Source organism: Phocoena sinus, chromosome 11, assembly GCF_008692025.1.
Source record: "Phocoena sinus isolate mPhoSin1 chromosome 11, mPhoSin1.pri, whole genome shotgun sequence".
Lineage (NCBI taxonomy): Eukaryota > Metazoa > Chordata > Mammalia > Artiodactyla > Phocoenidae > Phocoena > Phocoena sinus.
This window is the reverse complement of record NC_045773.1, coordinates 40350464-40368807: the sequence shown is the minus strand read 5'-3', so window position 1 is coordinate 40368807 and position 18344 is coordinate 40350464. Positions and strand designations below refer to the sequence as shown.

Sequence of the window (18344 nt, the reverse complement as noted above, 5' to 3'; positions counted from 1 at the left end):
CTACTGAGCCTGCGCTCTAGAGCCCACAAGCCACAACTACTGAGCCTGCGTGCCACAATTACTGAAGCCCACGTGCCTAAAACCCGTGCTCCGCAACAAGAGAAGCCACCAGTGAGAAGCCTGCGCACCGCAACGAAGAGTAGCCCGCGCTCACTGCAACTAGAGAAAGCCTGTGCACAGCAATGAAGACCAACGCAGCCAAAAATAAAATAAATAAATAATTTTTAAAAAAATTAAAAAAAAAAATGAAGGAAAGAGTATTCTTAACAGGTGCTACAGACTGTTATGGACTGAATTGTGTCCCCCCCAAATATCACATGTTGAAGCCCTAACCCCTAATGTGACTGTATTTGGAGATAAGGTAATTAAGGTTAAATAAGGTCATCAGAGTAGGGCCCTAATCCAATAGGACTGGTGTCCTTATAAAAAGAGGAACAGACACCAGAGAGCTCTCTCTCTCTCCATATGCACACAGAGAAAAGGCCATGTGTGGACACAGCAAGAAGGTGGCTGTTTGCAAGCCAGAAAGAGAGGCCTCACCAGAAACCAACTCTGTTGGCACTTTTATCTTGGACTTCCAGTCTCCAGAACTCTCAGAAAATAAATGTCTGTTGTTTAAGACTCCCAGTCTGTAGTATTTTGTTATGGCGGCTCAAGCAGACTAATACATAGACAATTTCTGGGATTTCAAACATGTATAAATACATATCTTTAATGAAGGGAAGAATTCAACTCAAACTGACAAGAAGGGGTAGGGAGTAGAAAAAATTACATCAGGAAAATGGCTTTTTAAAAAGTTTTATTTCAAGAACTTTGTTTTTTACTGGTATTTCAAAAAAAGGTGGGTCAAAGTACAAAAAAAAAGTCAGTTGAATAACAGCATAGGTTTAGAAATCACAGCAGCAGAAGCAATGTACAGACAGCACAGACAAAACAATCCAATGTATGCAATTCTCTTTAGGTTCTTTGCATATTTTGTGTTTTTTCCTTCCTGTACAAAATACACCAAAGCATGCCATGAGATCAGAAAAAAGAAAGGAGTTTAACAAATGGTTACAAGAAATACTCTGTACAAGAGGAGATAATTCTTCTCCCCTCCCCACCCTCCCACCCCCATTTCCTCTCTTTTTGCTCTGCTTTAGGTTAAGTTGTTCTGAAGACAATTCACCTCCAAGTCGGCCTGGTCACCTTTGCCACCCTCGAGTTTGGGTGACATGGAGTTCTGAATATTAAATGGCTCCTCCTCTTTCAGGCAGGACTTGAGAGCTTCCTGGATTTTATGGGGAGCACTAGAATCATCCTGAAAGAGGAAAAAAAAGGTGAGGGAGGGGTGGGAAGGAGACAGTGGGTAGAGGGATCAAATAACATCTCAGACTTTTCAATTTGGCTGAAAGAATCATAACTGAAAAAAGGAAGAAAGCTCTGAGACGTGACTGAACCAAAGAGACTCATTAGCAGCTACTTTTTTAGGAACATCATCCTCAAAAACACTGGCCAGATATAGATGAAAACTTGACAGGTAATTGCATTACAAATACCTTTAACTTAGGCCAGTGTGAGGTTTTCTCTTTGGCAGAGACTGGGGAGAAACAGTCCCTTTTAATACTTGGCCTGGCCCCTCTAAAGCCTCACCTGTTGGTGAGCTCTGCCTGGCCCCTCTTCACACGGCCCTCCATCTTGTTGAGTTCTGCTCTCACAAAAAGGTCTTGATCAGGAACATGACTTGTCGGTGTATTCAGTGGGGCACAAACTGGACTGTGGTCAGGTGCAGAGCTGTTCCTGGCAAAATTAGGGCCTCTCTCCCCACAGCAAATATATGTTCTCTGACTAGAGGCTGGAGATGTGTGAGCCTCTTCCTATCAGAATTTATCTACCAAAAGATGCTAACTTACAAGGTGTTTCCTCAATCCAAGCCCTGTGCTGCTGGTTCATGACCCATCTCTGACTGGTACTCATGCCCTCCTGCCTATCCACGTGTGCTGCCTGCAGCCCTGTGACAAGCTCCTGAACCTGAACTGAATTTGTTAAAGGTTTTCAGGAAACCCACACCAGTACACAGTGCTCCGGCTCTGCATTCAGAGAACTCTTACAGCAATGCCTGCCTTCCCACTACTCTTTTCCTTTAGGACCGCCTGAGGGGATTTTACCCTGTGCAACTCAATGGGCCTCAGTTCTTTCTCAAGTGCTTGGAACTGTGCTAATCAAAGAGGTCGTGTAGCTACCCAGGCAGGTTCATGGATGGCAAGAAGGGTAACGTCCCTATCTGATCAGCTAGCTCAGACCTTTCTTGCTTTAACCAAAATTCAAGGTACTCATCATGCTTAAGGACCAAGGCATTCTCCACAGAACTGTGAGCTTGGGTTTCCCTGGTGGCGCAGTGGTTAAGAATCCGCCTGCCAATGCAGGGTACACGGGTTCAAGCCCTGGTCTGGGAAGATCCCACATGCCGCGGAGCAACTAAGCCCGTGCGCCACAACTACTGAGCCTGCGCTCTAGAGCCCACGAGCGACGACCACTGAGCCCTTGCACCCAGAGCCTGGGCTCTGCAACAAGAGAAGCCACCACAATGAGAAGCCCGCGCACCGCAACAAAGATAAGCCCCTGCTCACCGCAACTAGAGAAAGCCCGCGCATAGCAACGAAGACCCGACGCAGCCAAAAATAAACAAATAAATAAATTTTAAAAAACACAAAAAACTGTGAGCTGTTGTCCATGCTCCCTGCTACTGAATTTGACCCATAATGGCACTAGGTCAGGCAAGTGACTAGTTGGAAAGTAGGGAAAGGCTCCAGGCCTACATCGGTTGCTACGGGTGTTTAAACGTACTGTGCATGTAGAAATCACTGTTACCTGCCCCTTGCTCCAGCCTCACTTAGCACTTTCCCAGAAGACCAGCTTGAACAGAACAATCTGATAGAGTTTCAAAGACCTCAGGAGTAATTTACAGACAACAGCGGAACACATGTTCCCCATTTCCAGTGAGACAAGCACAAGAGGAAATGAACTTCATTCTGTGCTGAGGCAGGTTTCACGCAAGGCAGCTGCGCACAGCACGCATAGGCACTTGATATTTTCTACCACTGCTTGCAGAGGTTTAGAAAAAACTGTTCAATGGCATAAATGTATATGTGCTGAGATGGAAAGATTGCCCTGATAATATTAAGTGTATTTTGTACACACACACACACACACACACACACACACACACACACACACACACAGGTTTTTTATAGAGAGGGAAGCAGAATGAGGCAGAACTTCTGTATTGTGTGGGGGAAGATGCTGGGCATGATCGCTTGAGACCCTGAGTAGAATGGACTTTGGATCACAGCAAAACCTGAAGCAAAACAAGATGGCCTGTACTCACCTCTCCTCTTACAAGCGTGGAAATCACTTTCATGTTTTTCAAGATAACTGCCCCCACTCCCGCCCCATCACACACACCTTGGGGGGATGCAGGGGCACAGGGGTATTCTCATAATGTGAAAAAAGTGTATTTGGTGAGTCTTATAGACCTGGGCATCAAAACTGTGATGCCATGAGGGTGGGGACCCAAATTAAAACTGGCACCATGAGGGCTTATGGGATTTGGACAGATGAGAAAGCTGCCTTCTGGGTCAATAGGAGGAAATAGTAGATCCTAAAAATAAGGAACACAGGTATCCAGACAATGCTATGAGATGAGCTAAGTACCTTCAACATGTAGAACGGGTGAGGGTGTGTCTAGACCAAGATGGAGCTATCCTAGTCCACGTGTTTCCCTCAGAGCTCCATCCTCTTAAGCCTAGGGTTGCTGAATCCCTCAGCAGAAGGATTATGTGCCTTTGATTTGGTGGAAGTCCCTCATCAAGAGGGAACTGGACTTCCCTCTGGGCTAAGTCCTGGGAACTATTTCTGGCATTCTGCCCCAGCGGCATGGGCATCCTTCAGCCAGGGGTTCAGGCCTGGACGCCTGCTTGTCCAGACACAAGCCTCTATCAGAATGGGGTGGGCAGTCAGTGTTTTACCAAATACATGGAAGAAACAGAGACTGGGAAGTAAGAAAGGTTTAAATTGGGGGGTGGGATGGCGGTGGGAAACACTAAGGGACATCTTGGAAGGTCTGTCAAATCGCAGGAGGACCAAGTTACAGCCATGCATTGCTCTAACAGCACAGCTGTGAGAACCAACAGGGTGGCTCTCAGCACTTGGGCAGTTTGCCCATGGAGTTCAGGTGACTTCACTCATGCTGTGCAGCTGGAGAGCGCCCGGCTTCCTACACACTCGCCATTCCTCCTGGAAAACGGCAAACCTCCACAGCAGGGGCTGAGCAGCTTTGGGCTTTTCCTTTTCCTCCCGAAGTTCCTTTCCTAGGCTGGCTGCTCAGCTCCAGAAGACTCACACGTACTCGGCCGCTGGCTCACCAGCCACAGGGCCCCAGGTCAGTCCAGAGGGCCCAGGCGAGGAGCAGCACAGAGTGATGCGTGTAGCAAAGGAAAGGGATGTGCCCTCTACACAGACACCAGCCACGGACCCTTCCCCCACCAGACCCAAAGCAGCATGGTTTTTTTTGTTTGTTTGAAATCTTTTCAGAGTGTGGCTTATAGAGATCACTGAAACTGGGTAGGAAAATGACCCATTCAATCTCCTTGACTTATGTAAAAGAAAGAACCCCTCTACTAAGATAAATAAAACTCTCCAAAATTTTAGGAGATGCCAAAACCAACAAGGAAATTTGAGGGGTGAAGGGAGAGGGATGGGGAGACTAAATGATCAGGCTTGACTCAGGTGCCCTCGTTTCAGCTCCTAGCTCACCTGGAGGTTTTCTCACTTTCATCCTGCTGCTAGCATCGCTTGTAAGCAATCACTGTGGTGGCTGAAGCAAGGGCTAGGGCTCCACTTCATCATAAAGCGGCAACTGTCTTAACTGTCAATGCCCACAAGATCTTGACTATGACCGAGTCTGACTTCTGGGCTGGGTGGAGGGAATTAGAGATGAAGTTTGTAGAAAATCCACCTGCTGGACAGGAGAGTCACCCCCTCACATGCTCAGAGTTTTGGCAGAAAGGACAGGATGTGTCCTGGGACACAAGCTGAGGGAAGGATGCCAGGTGGAAATGGCCCTCAAGATCCAAGAGGAGCTAGAGAGCACAACTTCGCTGAGGGATGCCCCGGGTGCTGCCCAGACAACCCCATGGCCCTTCTCAGGCAGAGTCTACCATGGCTGACCACCCTGCTCCATTCCATTTTTGTTTTGCCATATTCTTTTTTTTTTTAAATTTATTCATTTATCTATTCATTTTTGGCTGCATTGGGTCTTCGTACGTGCTTTTTTCTCTAGTTGCGGTGCGTGGGCTTCTCATTGTGGTGGATTCTTTTTTTGGGAGCACGGGCTCTAGGCGGGCTGGCTTGAGTAGCTGTGGCACACGGGCTAGTAGCTGTGGCTCGTGGGCTCTAGAGCGCAGGCTCAGTAGTTGTGGTGCATGGGTTTAGTTGCTTCATGGCATGGGGGATCTTCCCGGATCAGGGCTCGAACCCGTGTCTCCTGCGTTGGCAGGCTGGTTCTTAACCACTGCGCCACCAGGAGAGCCCCTCTGTTTTGCCATATTCTGAACTCAAGGTCAGTGGCAGCTTTCATGGACAAATGCCTTGCTTTCACAAAGTTGGCTCAGGCCAAGAAGAACTGGAAACCTGTGTATTGGCTCATGCAACCAAGGCCTCCAAGAGGAGCTATTTCTTTCCCCTCCATCTTGGTGAAGAGGAAAGGTGGACATAACAAGGGTGCCCGAAATGCATGAGTCAGAAACTTTGCTAAGGACCCTCACACTCCATGGACAATAAACACCCTGACTGCAGGCACCACTGTATGTGTCAGGCCTGCTGTCCCACATGTACGAGATGGCAGATCAGACAGTGGACCTGAGAGACCCCATGGCAGGCCATCATTCACTAGTAGTCCATAAATGACAACTAAATGCACATCACTGCAAGAGGCCTGGTAAGGTAGGGATAGGGTGTCCCAAGATAAGGCTCATCCTATATCCTTGTGGGTTGATTAAAGTGGTTACCAATCTCAGCGATTACAGGACATGTTGTTCTCCTGGTTATTATGTCCATCTTGAACTTATTAATATCTTGGTGCATAACAAGTATGTTCTTTCTCTACCCTTTATATCAAAGACTTTAAAAAATTATCCTAAATTGGCCTCTTTCATTTCTTATTTTAAATAGACCCCTTTGCTCCTCCTCCACCAGGCCAAGCTTTTCTTTTCTGGGATCTGGTGATCAAGGTCTCATGTACTATTATTCTCTCTTTCTCCTTCTGGGGCTACACTTTCCCCACCTATAAAAAGAAGACAATGGTCTAGATCTGTGCTGTCCAATATGGTGGCACTAGCCACATTCCGAGAGTTCTGAAGCCACAGGTAGCTGATGGCTGCTGTAGTGGACAGTACAGACACACAACTTTTCTATCTCACAGAAAGTCCCTCTGGACAGCACTGGCCTAGACTGTGAAGGCCCCTGTGAGCTCTTATACTCTATGGCCCATTATTTCAAAGAACTTCTTCAAAATTTCCTCTTAAACTCCACTGTTTCCATCTGAAAAGTCTTAGTTTCACTCCGTTATCTGTGTAATGATGCATTTACCTGGAGGTATGGAGCCTGTGTCATGTGCAGAATTCTTGCGTTTGGATCTGATATGATTTGGGGCTTGGATGGTTTCTGCTTTATTTCTGAAATTCTGACAGTACCCAGTATTTGACTGGTTAGTCTGGTCCAGATAACACACTGGGCCAGTGTCTTTAGAAAATGGTCTATTGGGACCTTTTATTGGGTTTCAACTTATATTTATGAGCCTATACTCCCAAGGACAGATTCACCCCTAGACTTATGCTTCCACCCTACCATAAGTGTTTTGTGCTTACCTCAGCCGTAACCAATGTATATAAGCCTGCTCATTTTTAGGGTCCTCAAAACAGTGTCAAAGACACTGTTTTTCCAGCCATCCCAGAGGTTTTCCTACTCATCCTAAAGAGCAACCACCATTTGCTTCAATGACCAGCAGGAAATTCCCTAGCAATGAAAGCGGAGACTTTCTCCTTGATATAGAAAATAGAAAGACAAAAATCAGACTTCTAAAGCCCAGATGAAGCTAAAAATCATGTGTCATCCTAGAAACACATCTTCTGTACTTTGTATAACTTTGTTTGTCCGGGAAGTGGTACACCATCACGCCCTTATTCTCACTTTCACGGCCCCAACTGCCTGCCCTATCCTGATCCTCAGAGCTCTGAAGAGTGGCTCCACACTCTGAAGTGGACCAGAGATGTGGCCTGGGGCTGGAGCCTGCACAAGGACAGATGTGAAGAAGACAAGTTACCTGACAGATAACATTATCATAGAGAGCCAAGGCACAGGCATGGGGGGGAGCAGGTATGGGGAGCATTGCAAAATTTCCTTACGTTTGGGTGAGAGCCCTCAGCAATGGTGGAGAGGGAGAAGTTATCGTTGTGGAGCTCAGATGGGGTCCGGAATTTGCTGGTTAGGACAGAAGAGAGAAGGGAAAAATGTAAGTGAAACGATCACAGCGAAATCTGATAGAAGCTTCATGGGTCAGGGACTGTATTTCATCAAATGCCACAGATGCACCACTATTTGATGTACCACTAAGAAAAATCTTCTACCATTTAAACCATGATCCAATGCTTTCTTATCACCTAGAGTTTTTATTACACACTTTAAGGAGCTCATTTAGACTTTAGATAAAGAACTGACAATGATATGAACAGCTATGACCACGTTTGTGCATGCCAGACAATTACAACTACATCATGACTGCCATCAGGCCAACAGTGGTTATAAGACGCCAGCGACTGTAAGACACAATCCAGTTTCAGAGATGTTAATATGTGAAAAAAACCGTGTATCTTAGAATCAATAAGCTGCAGCAGTATCTGTAGTGCACTGGGTACATGTAGCATTTTCAGAGCAGTAACCAGGCTTGGGAAAGAAAGAAGGTATGCAGAAGGAAAAAAGGGAGGCGGCATTTGAGCTGAAGGGCTGCGGAAGCCATGTTTTGCACAAAACGCATAACCAACTACAGGAGGACGACCTAGGAGGCCCTACCCTGGGCCTCAGCTCTTGCTTCTCCACTCGCCTGGCAGCTGCTTCTTCTCTCCTATCAGCAGCAGCCCTGATTGGTGGTCCCATCCCCACCCTGACCCTCCCCGCCACTCCAACCCTCTGGTGTCAGCGTGAGGAGCCAAGGGTCTTGGCTTGTGATCACAGGCACAGATGCAGCCCTGCCTCAATGCACAGGCACAATGCAGAGGCCCTTGCAGGCCCACAACGGTTAGCTGAAAAGCTGCAGAGAGCTGCTGGCATCTGCACATCTCATGAGTTCACCCAGCAAAGGAGCAACAGATGGTGTTTTGTCCTTTTCCCAGGACCCGGGGCAAGTCCTTTGGTCACATTCTCTGGAGGGAGTCTCGGGTCAGGGGGAGGGGATTACTTGGACAACAGGTTGAAATGGGGGGTGGGCGGCAGGTCTGCATAAATTGTCTCTTGGGTCCCAAGGAAGCTGAACTCCAGTCTCCTCCTTCTGTGACGCCTGTGACATTTCTTTACTTTGCTTAGTGACCACAGTGATTCTCTCATAGTGTGTTAAGGTCACATTCGCGTGTTCAAGCATGGACTTAAAGGGTAAATGCATGCTGATTCTCACATGTGCACAGTAGTCACTCCTCTGCTAAGAGCTGAAATGAGACTCCATATCCCCACACGGCCCTTAGAATCCACAGTGGAGAAAGTGAGGGCCGGGGTCTCACCACCCCCCACATTCTACTTAGGAGGGCTTCCTTGAGTCCTCTGCCCTTCTGCCTGGACCAAGGATTGACAAGTTTGGAAAGCAACGCACTGCAGTGCTAGACCCTCTCACTGAGGAGGAGCTGGTATTGAGTGACAGCAGATCTGAGGGAGCTGGAGTCACTTCATGCTGATTTGTGAGCAAAATCCTCACGCTGGCCACTGGCTGTCAGAGACCCAGGAAGCAGGTGCAGTCAGGTGGGGGTGGGGGACCGAGCACAGTAACGTACTTGACCAGAGTTGGGAGCTGCTATACTCAGGTTACCTTTTCTAAGCACCTTCTATACGGCGGTGTGTGTGTGTGTGTGTGTGTGTGTGTGTGTGTGTGTGTGTGTGAGGAATGGTGCTGGGCAGCTGCAGTGTGCCACAGGGGCTTAACCTCGGCTGCAATTCCAGCACATTCTGTGTAGGAATGGTTATGCTTGGGTGAATTTTTGGTATGAAAAACACAACCAGGGATGGAGAGCAGGTGCCAGAAACCCTCAGGACTACATCCCTGGGTCAGATGGGGTGGGGTTGGCTGTCACAGACTCACTTGGTCCTGCGCAGCTTGGTGTTCTCTGTCTTGAGCAGATAGAGCTTCTTGGCGAAGAACACCGTCATCATGAAGAGCAGGAGCAGCACAAGGGCGGCCGAGCCTACGGCCACACACATCACCTGGAAGTCAGTGATGATGGACTCGCAGCGCATCCCCTTGTGCCAGATGTAGTCCTGCGTGTTGCACCTGCAGCGGTGACAGGGTGAGACTGAGGCGACGGGCTGGCAGCCGTGGCCGCAGTGAGGGCCTGGCCCCTGACCCCAGGACTTCCCTCAACCGCCTGCTCCTAGTGGGACTTTGGGGCCCCCATCTGTGCAGACCTTATGGTTGCTATTGTTGCCTTGTCCTTACAACCATTCCATGCAGAGGTTCATGACACAAATGAGGTAACCGGGGAGCTGAGAAACTGAGCAAACTCAGTTTCCAGGAGGGAAGGGAACCCTCGTTTTCCACCTCCGTGAGAATAATCACAGGATTCTCCCAGATCCCCCCAGACCGCCCCAACCCCCCCGGGCTCTGGTGAAAAAAAAAAGATGGAAAACAAGACCAACAGGAGCTACAGCTACAAAGTAGTAGGATCCACCCTATACAACGTGAAAAACCTATCTTGCGGCATTGCAGTCCCATCTAGTTCACGTGGCTAACCAGACACTGAAAAATAAGGAAGTGACAGACAAGAACAAGCACAAGACAGATGTATATTCTCCCTTATCTCTGCAGCCCCCAAAGTGCTGCCCCTAAAGCTTCCAGTCCTATTACCATGAGAACTGTCATGAAAGCAGAGTGAGAATCAACCCTCTGGGTGGGTTTCAGTCCTTTCGTTGAGTGACTTTCTCTTGCCCTTGGGACATTCCCAGGCTCCAACTCTTCCAGTGACATTGCTGTTTCCATGGGAACCAGGCTGCTTCAAAGAGGAAAAATGTGGAAGGATACAGAGGCAGGCAAAGGAGGGAGGACATGAACCTCAGGGTGAATGACAGACAAGAGAAAGGGGTCCAGAAACGGGGAAATTTTGCATGGAAGAATTAGGTACTCCACACCTAGAATAGGGCAGGGATACGAGGCTAGCAGGGAATTCTCTCTTTTCCAACTGCCGCTTTGCAGTCGTGGGGGGCTGTTGGAGGATGGCGGGGAAAGAAGATCCCTCTAACCGACCATTCTAGAGAAGTTCAGCCATAGCTCTGCTCATTTCTCTGCAGTGGTCGGTGTGACAGAGACAAAGGCATGCTGCAGTATGCAACCAAGGGCTCAGCAGCCTCCTGTGAGTGGAATGCAAAACAGTTTCCAAGCCAGGGCTGGGCCTGGGTGTACCCACCAGAGGAGGAATCTCTGGTAGGGAGGCCCAGTGTGATCCTGGGATGGAAGCTGTGCAAGGGGAGCTGGAGTGGACTTGTGTGAAGCCCTTCTGAGGCAGGAGCCACTGGAGGATCCATGGTCAGTACAGGCATGCTGCTCAGGGAGGACACGCTTACTCTTCCATTTGGGAGTCCTCTGATAGCTCCAGGAGGTTCTGGGAACTGTCTAGCTCTCCAGAGGCAGCAAGGGCTCCAAATTTCATACTCTGATGGGGAGCTTACTTTGAAGGTGAAAACTCAGGCCCCCAATAGGTTGAAAGATTACAATTTTGCAGATTACATAGTTCCCAGGCTAAAATCATTACTGTAGTCCCCCCAACTAGAGGCTGAGGAGCAAAATCACAGGGTTTCCTCATTTCTGGTAGCCCTTAACCAACCAGCAAGGTCTCGTTGCCATAATTTCTTGATCACAGTTCCTCTTTTTGGCAATGGCTGGACAACTCCAATCAGAACTGTGTGGACACATCCTATATGAGTGACGCTAACGTCATGATCATTTACAGGGAAGAAGAACTTCATGGGAAGGAACTGGAACTTAAGCTTTAATGCCAAAGGCGCAGCATTCATGCATTCTGTATGCTACTCTTCTACCAGAACATTAAGACCTACAGAAATTTGAATTCTTCACATACCTCCAAAGAGACCAAGAAAAAGAAACATCAGGAATGACACTTTGAAAAGAGACACCCAGATTTGCTCCTCCTAGGACCAGTGAAAACAAGTCCCAGGAAGAATCTGAGGCCTCCATGCCACTTCTAGGGCCTGTAAAGGATGGAGACAAGCAAACCACCCAGGTCACCCCGGACTTGTGCTTCTTCCAGAATAAGCCAGTGAGCTCTCCAGCAGGTTAACTACCTTGCCGTGACGGCAGGTGTATGGGGTAATTACTGATGAGGCATGGGATTGTGGTTGCAGACAATATCCTTACTCTGACACTAAACTCTCTGGGTCTTTAAAATACGCTGGATTGGGTATCCCCAGGAAGACAACAATCAAGGTAGGAGGGGCAAAGCCACGACCCAAAGTCAAGAAACCCCACCACAACTGCTATGCCAGGAGAGACACTCTGCTTGACTTGACCTGTTCGAATGGCTGCTCTCTGGGTCTGCTCCCAATGAGAAGGTCTTCACTGTGACTTCATGTGCCACCCCAGGCATGTGCCCCACAGGGTCACAGGGCCTTCCTCCTGCCACACACATGGCTCAGAGGGAGTGGTCAGCAGTTCTCTCTCCTCTCAGTATGTTTATGGGCCTACTCCTTCTACTAGTTTAGTCAGAACTCGCCAACAAGAACTTGCCCTCAAGCCAGCAAAGGCCTTTTCCAAAATCTTTAGCCGAGTCCCTTCGTTTTGCCTCTATAGTTTACTGGTTTGGTAAAGGACACAACACTTAGAGGAAATACACAATCTTATTTCTGAGGAAACTCTCCTAGTGATGAGATCACAGGAAGTGCACATAAGATGTAATTCTATAGAATATTTGCTGTGACTATCCCTTGACCTGGGACTTCTGTGAATGCACAACCTCTGGGAAGCTGTGCCTGTCACATTCCCCTCTCTGCTGAGACAGCCTCCCATGCCCTCTCCAGGAGTTCTCTGACAAGCCCCCAGGAACCTGCCTGCCACACCCTTACCTGCAGAAGGCCCCTATGTTCTCCACCAGGTAGCACTGGCCGCCATTGTGACAGTAACTTGGGAAGAGGTCGCACACTGACCGGCAGGAGCCGTTATGTCGCACAAAGCCACTGCGGCACTCAGTGACATTCTCGCTTGGGGCCAGGTCCCTGCCTGGCTCTCTTGGGCGGGGCCTGAGGGCGATGCTGCTGCCGGGGACCATCCCCAGAGTATGCTGTGGAGGGACTGCATGCCACCGACCAGTGGGCTGGCTTGTCCCGGGCCCCAGACCAGGTTTCTCAGTGGGCACTAGAAGGTCATTTTCATTTTCATCTTCCAGGTCTCTGCCTCCTGCTGCGTCCTTGTCATCCTCCTCTTCTTCATCCAAGTCATCATAGAAGGATGTGGTAGGGTAGAAATCAGATTCATCAAAGGGGGTGAAGTCATCGTATAAGTCAAGCAGGCTCCAGGAAGGGGTCTCTTCCCCAGGATCAGGGTGGTGCTCTGAGGTACCTGGAGACCCAGGGAAGCTCCCCACGTCGGCGCCACGGCCCTCACCATCCAATCCTTCGAAGTAGTCGATGTCAATTATATCTGACGCCGTGTGGGGCTCTAGTGTGCCCTGAAAGGGGTACGTGGGCTCTGGCCCATGAGGGTCAGGTGTGCTGCCTCCCAGGTTCAGCCAAACCTCCAAGGGGCTCTCCTTGGGGAGTTCAGGGTCTGGGCTCAGCTTGTCGCCAGGAGTGGGGGAGAGTGGCCCGCTGGCCTCTGTAGCCTCGGGGGTGGTGGGGGACGTCGATGACTGCCCGAGGGCCTCGTTGGGAGCCGCGAGCGTGGCTGGAAGGGCCTGGGTGTCGCCGCTGCCCGCCTCTGCCGTCACTCCGCCCAGGCCTGGGCTGTCCGCCTCCAGCCAGGTTGTGTCTGTCACCGCCGCCGATGCCTCCAGAGCCTCCTCTGGCCCGACCCCAGGGCCCACCACCGCCTGCTCGCCGCCGGGCGCAGTCCGAGAGGTCTTATCTTCCCTAGCTGCTGGTGGGCCGGCCTTCTCCCGCGTGTCGTTAGCACGCGGCTCCCATGCCAGGACTCTCTTCACCTGCCTGTCTGCCTCGACGGCTCTGCCCGCCTCACGCACTGTGGGCCGGAGGGAGAGGGGCCTGGCGTCAGGGCAGCGGGCGTGGTAGGGCCTTGGGCTGCGCCCCGCCCCGCCGCGGCTGCTCTCCCAGAACCCCGCCAGCCCTAAGCCTCAGCTTCAAGATTTCCCAAGGCCACGCCCTATCGTTAAGTCCCGCCTCGAGCCCGCCCCATAAGCCAGGGAACAACCCAGCCAAACGTTTCCTCGCTCAGGCCCCGCCCCCAAGCGTAAGGCCCCGCCCCCTACACCACCCGCAGTCTAACCAGGGAGGCCCCCGACTCCAGCTCCTGGCATAAATCTTACCCTCGGGGCTCCATTCCACCTCCAGGCCCCGCCTAGGAGTCGCACCCTTAGGGCCCCGCCCCGAACTCTCATCCTCTCGCCCCCTCATCACCTCCAGGTCCCGCCCCGAAGTCTCACCCTCAGGCTCCGCCCACCAGACCCCTCCCCCAGCCAACACCTGGGTCCGCACACCAGAGTAGGGGCCGCCACCCACCACTCGGCCTCCCCCAAGTCTCCCATCTCCTCGTGCGCCCCTTCCCCCGCCCGGGCTGCAGACAAGGCGCTGCCCCGCCCCCTTGCTACAGCTCGCGGACTCCGCCTGTACCCGAAGCCAGTGGTACCCTGACTCAGGGTGGGGCGCGAGAGCTGCTGGGGTCCCGGTCGCTGTCGGTACCTACCCGGTGCAGCCCCAGTGGCGAGGACCAGCGTGGCCCACAGAAGCAGCAGCAGCGGCGGCGGCCCCCGACCCGGGACCCCGCCCTCGACTCGACCCATGGCGCGGCGTCCCGACCGCTGTCCGCGGTCTGCCCGGCTGGCTGCGCCCTCGGCTCGCCGGCCGCCGCGCCTCCCGCCGGTGCTGCGGGCGTATCAGCCCACGATGGGCAACGGGAGAAGCCGCATGCCGCCGCCGCCGTCCGCCGCTGTCCCCGGCGCGCCGCGCCTCCCCGCCTCCCTCGCCGCGGCTGCCGCGCTCTGCGCCGCCCCCACCCCGCCCGCCCCGCCGCACGTAGCTCTGACGCCTGCCCTGCTCAGTCCGCCTGCCAGGGGGGACAGACAGACCCCCGGCTCCGGATGCGGAGACAGGACGTTGGGTAGCGCGGGTGCAAGCGCACAGCGCCGCGGGTGGCGTTAGCTGCCAGGTGCACTGGCGGGAGACCTGCGGGGCGGGGCCGTGGCCCCGCCCTCCCAGTGGAGGGCTGGCACGGGGCCCCCACCCGCGAGGAACCCACCCGCCAAGCGACAAGCAAGGAGGCGGGGGCGCAGACACCCGCAGGCTCCGGGCGGGGCTCGGAAGGGCCGCAGGGGGCGGAAGCCCGAGCCCGCGGTGTGGCAGTGAGCCAAACCCGGGGGGCACGGAGCCTCTCGGATTTCTGCGTCGACCCTGTGTTCGGGGCGGAGAAGGGTCTCCGGGAGGTCTCCGAGTCCCCACGAGGGCGGGACGGTCGCTGACAGCGCCAGGCAAGGGGGCGAAGTGGACCTCCCAGGTCCTAATCGGATCAGACCTAATCCGTCTGCAGCCAAAGCCCCCGACCTTGCACAGCCAGCCATGGCAGGGGGCAAGACTTTCCTGGAACTGTGGCTACATTGCCTTCCCTCTCGCCTCCTCAGGGCAGCCTGGGGAGCGGCCTTTAATGCCGGCTCCTTCCTCCCTCTCCAGGATACATTCCCCCCCACGCCACCCGCCCATGTGTCCCGGGCCACCAAAGCTCAGGTTGGTGGGTAGTCGCTAGCGGCCTAGATCACAGCCTGGGGACACGTGGACGCCAGGCCACCGTCTGTATGCCCTGTCCAAAGCTCACTCTGCCGTCCAAAACCACTCATCTCTGGATCCCTGCTTGCTGGGGAGTCACGGCCTAGTCACCTAATTTGTCCACCAAACCGACTGTCTGCCTCTTGATCTAGTAACCCAAATGATATCTGGGGTTACTGCTCGAGATGCGGCAACTCTGGTATTTGAGAAACTCTCATTTCTGTCACTAGGGAATCACTTAAGCGACCAAGATAGAGATTCTCCTAATCTCTTTCTAGTACATGTCTCTGGATGGGGTTGCCTTGATTCAAAGTTCGTTTCTCTCACTGGAACTAGATCTGCTGCAGTCTACTTGCTTGTCCTGGTTGTTCCCTCCTCTCCAGGTCTGCTTGGCAAACTCAACCCAGAAAGCTCAGTTCCTATCACCTTTCCATCCCTGAAGCCTTCTTAGCCTGACGCAAGTAGTTAGACACGTTGGCCCTGATGTCATTGTCTACAGCAATTCTCTATTGGACCACAAGACACTTGAGTGTACAGCTCCTCGTGCAGAGGGAGGCTCCCTAAGGTGGGGAGGAGGCATAAATGAATGAATGGCAACCATCGTACTCCCACCCCAGAACCGTGGGTCTGGAGCTTCTTGCAAAGTGGCTGACTTGCTGAGGCTCTTTCCATGGCTTCATGTTGCCACTGGGAGAGTAAATACCAGTTTGAAATACTTTTTCTGAGCAGAGGGCCAGGCAGGACTTTGCACTTGCCTGTTGCCAGAGGCACTAATGCACCCTCCAACACCATCTCTACTTTCCTGTAGCTTTTCTTTTTTTTTGGCCTTATGTACAATTCTGTGTTGCTCTTCTCTGTGTCTCCTCGACTCTTGGGTGATGGCTGTCAGAGTGGAGGATCTTGGTGTACATGCCTACCTCCTCCTTCCTGAGGCCAGTCTTTGTGGGAAGGAAGCCTCACAGATGGGTCCTTTGGTGCCTAGAGCATGACAACCACTCCTGTGTTTTTCACAAGAAAGGTCTGGATGGGGGCCCTTTTCCCATCCCTCTGTTAAAGCTCTACTAACCCCAGTTTATTAGCTCATTTTAATATACTTTGTGAAATATTTAAGTATATCCTTTTAAATTCAATTTTTGAATTAAGTAAAACAAGCACATGGTATAAAATAAAGTTAAAATATGAAATATCTGCTTCCTCAATGACCATCTTCCCTTCCCTGGAGACAGATTCTGTTACTACTTTCTTCATTGGGGATTTAAAACTCAACTGTTGCCATTCAGTTTCATTCTGATCCTCCCTAGCAGATCTCACCAGCAGTTTCAGAACCGAGCACAGCACACCTGGTTAGGTGACACCTCCACAAGACAGATAGCAGAAGCTCATCAAGGCAGTGGAGCGTGACTGCAACAGCTGGATTCGACATCAGATCTGTGTGACGTTGGGCAAGTCAGTATCCTGTCTCATGTGTGAAAGTGGTAATAACCATACAGTGTCAAATGAATGTGATTTTTTTTTTTTCTGGGCACAAGGGCTACTAGGGTAGGCATAGAAACTGGAGTGAAATGGAAATTGACCTCTCTCTAGAGCTTACACTCATGTCCCCACATTCAAGTCTCATGCATTTGGGCATCAGGGATGCTTTGAGGCAATGGCTTCTGCATGCCTCTGAAGTTCCCACTGGGTTTGGCAGTACCAAGGAAGGCACAAGGCCCATTGCCATGGCTACATCCTGCCGCCCTGTGCATAGAAAGCCACTGACTTTGCCAGGGGGCTGCTGTCCAGGGCATAGCTGCTCCTGTTGCCGTCGCTGGGGGCATACTTCAGTCTGAACAGGAAGTAGCACAGTTCTTGGCTTTAAGTCCTCAGTAGTAACCACTACCATTTTCCTGTTTTCTTTTTTTGGGGGGCTATGCGGGCCTCTCACTGTTGTGGCCTCTCCCATTGCGGACGCACTGGCTCAGCAGCCAATGGCTCACGGGCCCAGCCGCTCCATAGCATGTGGACCGGACCGGGGCATGAACCCGTGTCCCCTGCATCGGCCAGCAGACTCTCAACCACTGCGCCACCAGGGAAGCCCCATTTGCCTGAGTTTTTAGTTTTCTTAGTGCTCTAATTTGTCTTATTCTGCACAACCATACTATTAATGTTTTACTGGTCATTTTACACACTTGCAAATGGACGCTGAGATCATGCTAATGAAGTGGTAAGACTAGGATTTAAACTAAGATCTTAATTTCAAATCTTTTCATTTTAATATGGAGGCTTTTCATTCTTGCTTCTTGATTTCAGAAGAGGAATCAGGATGCAGAGGTAGGGCCTCACTTGGCTGAATGGAAGCCCAGCCTCTCGCCCTGCCCACCACTTCCACCTGGGTGTTTAAAAGTTAATGATGTGTTCTCTTAACAGAGTACAACACAGCAGTCCACACTTACGTCCTGTATCAGTCAGAAAGGGACATCTAGCATGGCTTCTCTCCTGCCAGTGTGCTGCATAGATACCTGGTTCTGGGCTGCTGAGCAGTCAGCTCTGCGACATTTTTGGTGATGGGCTGCTGGGAATGGTCCTTCTTGCACCTTTACCAGAAGAAGGGAAGAGCCAAGGGGTGGGAGCCTGAGTTCTTTGTGCTGACCACCACCTCCTCTCTCTGGAAGTTCTGGATTCTCAACTTGCACAAGTGCTCTCATCTTAGAAAAAGACATTACAACCTGGAGGCGGTCATCTTGTTTGGGGAGTGGGTCTGCTACAAAATTGGCAAGTCCCCTGAACTTCATTACCCGAAAGCCAAGTCAGCTGGGAGAAAGCCACACAGCCTCAGACATGGAGCAACCAGGCTTGTCTTCTTGCAGAAAAGTCCTGCTGCCTCAGCAGGCAACCTAAGTGCTTCTCGGGAACCCCACAGCTAACACACAATATGCAGACTGGAACAAGGAATGCCACAGTCAATTTGGATGGCCGTGGGAAATCCATTAGTGTCAGGGCCAAACCAGCCAAAGAAATCAAGAGCCCCACCTACTTCCTAAACCCTTCAGGACCACCTGGTAGTGAGGGAAGACAGCTGCAGAACCAGAGTGGGAGGTGTTTTCCTTCGTGTCACAGCTGTTTTGACAGTA

At 51.4% G+C, this 18344-nt stretch overlaps 1 protein-coding gene across 1 annotated transcript; it reads right to left on the bottom strand.

The window, feature by feature from the left end:
* Positions 1–782: 782 nt before the first annotated feature.
* On the bottom strand, positions 783–14430 carry CSPG5 (chondroitin sulfate proteoglycan 5). The gene is made up of 5 exons (XM_032650478.1): positions 14162–14430; positions 12370–13480; positions 9380–9568; positions 7443–7518; positions 783–1300 (listed from the first exon to the last, which is right to left on the bottom strand). The coding sequence occupies exons 1-5, from the start codon at positions 14256–14258 to the stop codon at positions 1139–1141; spliced, it is 1635 nt and encodes a 544-aa protein (XP_032506369.1). The 5' UTR covers positions 14259–14430; the 3' UTR covers positions 783–1138.
* Positions 14431–18344: the final 3914 nt, after the last annotated feature.